The 4733-nt window shown below is 38.8% G+C and overlaps 1 protein-coding gene across 2 annotated transcripts in view; it reads left to right on the top strand.

Annotated features, from left to right (window-relative positions):
• Positions 1–4381, top strand: part of slc22a15 (solute carrier family 22 member 15) — a 43067-nt gene extending 38686 nt beyond the window's left edge. For both annotated transcript variants that reach the window (XM_014023013.1, XM_014023012.1), the window contains exon 13: positions 3187–4381. In XM_014023013.1, the coding sequence (XP_013878467.1) occupies positions 3187–3231 (45 nt within the window). In that variant the 3' untranslated portion in view covers positions 3232–4381. The remainder of the gene's footprint in view (positions 1–3186) is intronic.
• The last annotated feature ends 352 nt before the right edge of the window (positions 4382–4733 follow it).

Raw genomic sequence — 4733 nt, 5'->3', positions numbered from 1 at the left:
CTCTTTACTGACTCTTATTTGCTGGATTTTTTTTTTTTTTTTTGTTTGTTTCATGCAGTTTTGTACAAAGTACCTCAGAGTGATACTTGAGCAATCGTACAAGTATTTTACTATAAAATTACTTTGGTAAAATTTAGTCTTCTCTAAGAATAGTACTTGAGTAAAAGTCTTAAAGTATTTGATATGTTTTGTACTCAAGTATCAAAAGTAAATTTCTGATATAAAATGTACTTGAGTGCTAAAAGAAAAATTATTGGCCATAATGACTATAATGTTATATTAAAATGTTAATGTTGTCTGCCATGGTTTTCATAATCTAGACCAGGGGTTCTTAACCTTTTTGACCTTGGGGCCCAATTTGTTCCACATAAAGTGACACAAGGCCTAGTCAGACATTACCAATGTACAGATCAAAATGATAATTATTCTAAATCTTGGTTTAATTTTTATTGTATTTACATAATAACTAAACTATCATAACTAGCGTAAGTATAGTAAAATATTTTGTTACTTTGTAACTCTGGTTTCATGGTGCACTGACCACAGGCAAGGCAGTTCAGCACTCTTCTATGAAAACACACTGTTGCAATGGATGAAGTTTGAATTTAGTATGGTCTTGCTGAAATAAGCAAAACCTTCCCTGAAAAAAACATTCTCTTGATTAGAACATAGAAATGCTTTTCTGCTTTGATGTTGCCTTTCCAGATGTGCAGGTTTCTATTGCCAAAGGCACCAATTAGGATTGGGCAATATTGTCAAAAAAATTAATCATGATTAATTGTGGTATTTAGCCGATAACGATTAATTTGATGATTAATCCCCTGGAGTCCCTGGACACACTTATTTCGTAGTCACATGACCAATTTAGTGGGAAAGATTTGCTCTTTATAAAAAATTGTTCCAAACTGTGTGAAAATTACAGATTTCAGGCTATACATCATATTTTAAATTGTGTTGATAGATAAATAAATTACAGAACTTTTTTAATGTTCGTCATATTTGAAGGGGAGAGGAGTGCTGAGTGGACTGACTGGAGTAATCACCAGTCAGTCTGACTGGTGGCGTTAATCGTATTAATCATCAGGTACCAAAAAGTAATCGATTGTTTTTTTGACGATTAATTGCACACGATACGATTATGCACAACCCTAGCACCAATACACCCCCATACCAACAGAGAGGCAGTTGCCATTTAACCTCATTTGTTACCAAATGAATATATATGGGGCGGCTGTGGTGTAGTGGTAGAGCAGCCGGCTTTGGGACCCGCAAGTCACATGTTCAACTACCTGCCATGCCCACATGCTGTTGTGTCCTTGGGCAAGACACTTCACCCGCCTTGCCTACTGATGGTGGTCAGAGGGTCCAGTGGCGCCTGTGCATGGCAGCCTCACCTCTGTCAGTGTGCCCCAGGGCAGCTGTGGCTACAATTGTAGTTTGCCATCATCAGTGTGTGAATGTGTGTGTGCATGGGTGAATGTCTGTAGTGTGAAGCGCTTTGAGTGTCCTGGATGGATAGAAAGGTGCTATATACAGCGGGTAAAATAAGTATTGAACACGTCAACATTTTTCTCAGTAAATATATTACTAGAGGCGCTAATGACATGAAATTTTCACCAGATGTCGGTAACAACCCAAGTGATCCATACATACAAAGAAATCAAACCATAAATGTCCAGAAATGAAGTTATTTGTAATAATGTGGAATGGCACAGGGAAAAAGTATTGAACACACTTACTGAAATTTATCTAATACTTTGTACAAAAGCCTTTGTTGTCAATGACAGCTTCAAGACGCCTCCTGTATGGAGAAACTAGTGGCATGCATCGCTCAGGTGTGATTTTGGCCCATTCTTCCACACAAACAGTCTTCAAATCTTGAAGGTTTCGTGGACCTCTTCTATGAACTCTGATCTTTAGTTCTTTCCATAGATTTTCTGTTGGATTCAGGTCAGGTGATTGGCTGGGCCATTCCAGCAGCTTTAGTTTCTTTCTCTGAAACCAACTGAGAGTTTCCTTGACTTTGTGTTTGGGCTCATTGTCTTGCTGAAATGTCCAGCCTCGTTTCATCTTCATCATCCTGGTAGATGGAAGCAGATTTTTATCAAGAATGTCTCTGTACATTTTTCCACTCATCTTTCCTTCAATTATTTGAAGTTTGCCAGTACCATATGCTGAAAAACAGCCCCACACCATGATGTTCCCACCTCCATACTTCACTGTTGGTATGGTGTTTTTGGGCTGATGTGCAGTGCCATTTGACCTCCAAAYATGATGTGTATTCTGGCATCCAAACAGTTCAATGTTGGTCTCATCTGACCAGACTATATTCTCCCAGTATTACACAGGCTTGTTTAAATGTTGTGCAGCAAACTTTAAAGGAGCTTCAACATGCTGTTTCTTCAGCAGTGGAGTCTTGCGTGGTGAGCGTGCATACAGGCCATGGTGGTTCAGTGCATTACTTATTGTTTTCTTTGAAACAAACGTACCTGCTAATTCCAGGTCTTTCTGAAGCTCTCCACAAGTGGTCCTTGGCTCTTGGACAACTCTTCTGATAATTATTTTCACTCCTCTGTCAGAAATCTTGTGAGGAGCACCTGGTCGTGGTCGGTTTATGGTGAAATAATGTTCTTTCCACTTCTGAATTATGGCCCCAACAGTGCTCACTGGAACCTTCAGAAGTTTAGACATTCTTCTGTAACCGATGCCATCATTATGCTTTGCAACAATAAGGTTGTGAAGGTCTTGAGAGAGCTCTTTACTCTTTTTACACCTCCCTTTCTTCATGTGTTCAATACTTTTTCCCTGTGCCATTCCACATTATTACAAATAACTTCATTTCTGGACATTTATGGTTTGATTTCTTTGTATGTATGGATCACTTGGGTTGTTACCGACATCTGGTGAAAATTTCATGTCATTAGCACCTTTAGTAATATATTTACTGAGAAAAATGTTGATGTGTTCAATACTTATTTTACCTGCTGTAAGTACAGTCCATTTACCATATATCTGCTTTTTACCACTTGTTCTACAGCCTTTTGTATCTTTTATAAAATCTTTAAACTTCTTTCCTAAAATCACTTCTCAGACTTCCTGATCTGATTGTTTAATCACTAAAAGCAGAAAGCCTTCACTGGTTTGACTTTGTTTGATTGATCTGATCTTCCTGTTTGTTGCTTCCAGGCTTTGCTGTACGAAGATGACAAACGGAAATCAAACTACCAGTGAAGCCTCCTGCCTCATCCTAATCTTTAATCCTGTGGGACCAGCTTCTTCAGATCAGTCTAATGAACTGGGAGGACTGATGCTCACCAGGTTTCTACTGATGTCTGTGACATGATGTTCTGCCTCCATGACGAGGCTGCACAATCCATCATCTCTGCATTTATTTCCTGAGTTTTATTGCATCGTTGGTGCCTTTTTCTGGAGGTTAACAGGACCAAAGTGTCTCAGTGATGCAGAAAAGTGACTGAAAAAAAGTATTTGTCTTTAAAAGTATATATTTTATTCAAGTCAAAATCCCACATTCTAACTAAAACCTGAACAGTTGAGGAATCTGTTCTTTTTAAAACTTTTGATGACTTCATTAAGTCTGGAGTTAAAGTTGACTGAAAATAAACACAAATAAGAGCCAGTTCTGATTTCATGTGAAACTTTGGCAGCTGGTTCCAGAGTTTGTTTTAGAAACAAAAAGACAAAAGGGAAACAGGACGGATGAGTTCTGCTGTTTTCACTTTAAGTGACTCTGAGCTGCTCCCGTGTCAAAGAAATATCTGTGGCTTTCTTTTTCAGCAGCTAAGTGGATCTTCTTCTGTGCACTCACAGATGATGGGAAAATATTCTCCCACAGAGTCTGAGATGAACCCTGTTTGAGATTTTACAAGTATTTGTGCTTCATCCTCACAGATTTCTGACTGAATCTTCTTGTTTTTATATCAAAATGCTTGAAATATAAAAACGCTGCTTTGATCTTCATACGAGGCCTCCTGGACACCTCACAGAGTCAGTGCCAAACTTGTGCATCCACAGTCAAAGACAGTTTTAGTAGGCAGTCCCTGCCACAGTTTCCATACGCAAATCTTTTCAGTGACATCTGTTAAAGATCTTCAGTTTGTGTTTTTCACAGTGCTAAAGTCTCTGTAGTGCTTCATCAGGAGAAAAATCTCTGGGTCTAACTATTTTAACATTTTAAAACCTTGTCTATGTTTTATGGAAATGTTTCTTTTCAGCTCATCTTCACAAGTGTTTTTTTTTCAACTTAGAAGCTTCAAACTGTGAGGTTCAACACTGATGGTTATTGAATGTATAAATATGTACCAAATGCCAGTCATTTCATTCATGTATCATTTTTTTTACAAAGAAGTAGAAACTGTTACCACTTCCTGTTTCTTTTTTTTTTTTTTTTTACAGATGTTCGATGCTATGGGAGCCCAATTCTGCCACTCAAAAGAAAAGGTTTGTCTAATGCTGCGTTCACACCAAACGTGATTTCAGCATCAGGAGCATCAGGTTTACATTCAAAGTCTATGGTGGACGCACTTCAATCAGCGTCGGGAAGTGCTGCGGCGCCTCAAGCGCGATTAGAGCAGCGCGATTTGAACGATTTGAACGATCTGAGCGTTCGACGTGCTTGATGTGCAAATCGCTGAAGTTAGAAAATCTGAACTTTTGCAGCTCGATGCGCCGCGTCAACCAATGAGAGAGACTCCACTAGGGGTCGACCGATACAT

This window comes from Austrofundulus limnaeus, unplaced genomic scaffold, assembly GCF_001266775.1.
Source record: "Austrofundulus limnaeus strain Quisiro unplaced genomic scaffold, Austrofundulus_limnaeus-1.0 Scaffold353, whole genome shotgun sequence".
Taxonomy (NCBI): Eukaryota; Metazoa; Chordata; class Actinopteri; order Cyprinodontiformes; family Rivulidae; genus Austrofundulus; species Austrofundulus limnaeus.
The sequence above is the reverse complement of the archived record's forward strand: the minus strand, read 5'-3'. Positions and strand labels throughout refer to the sequence as shown.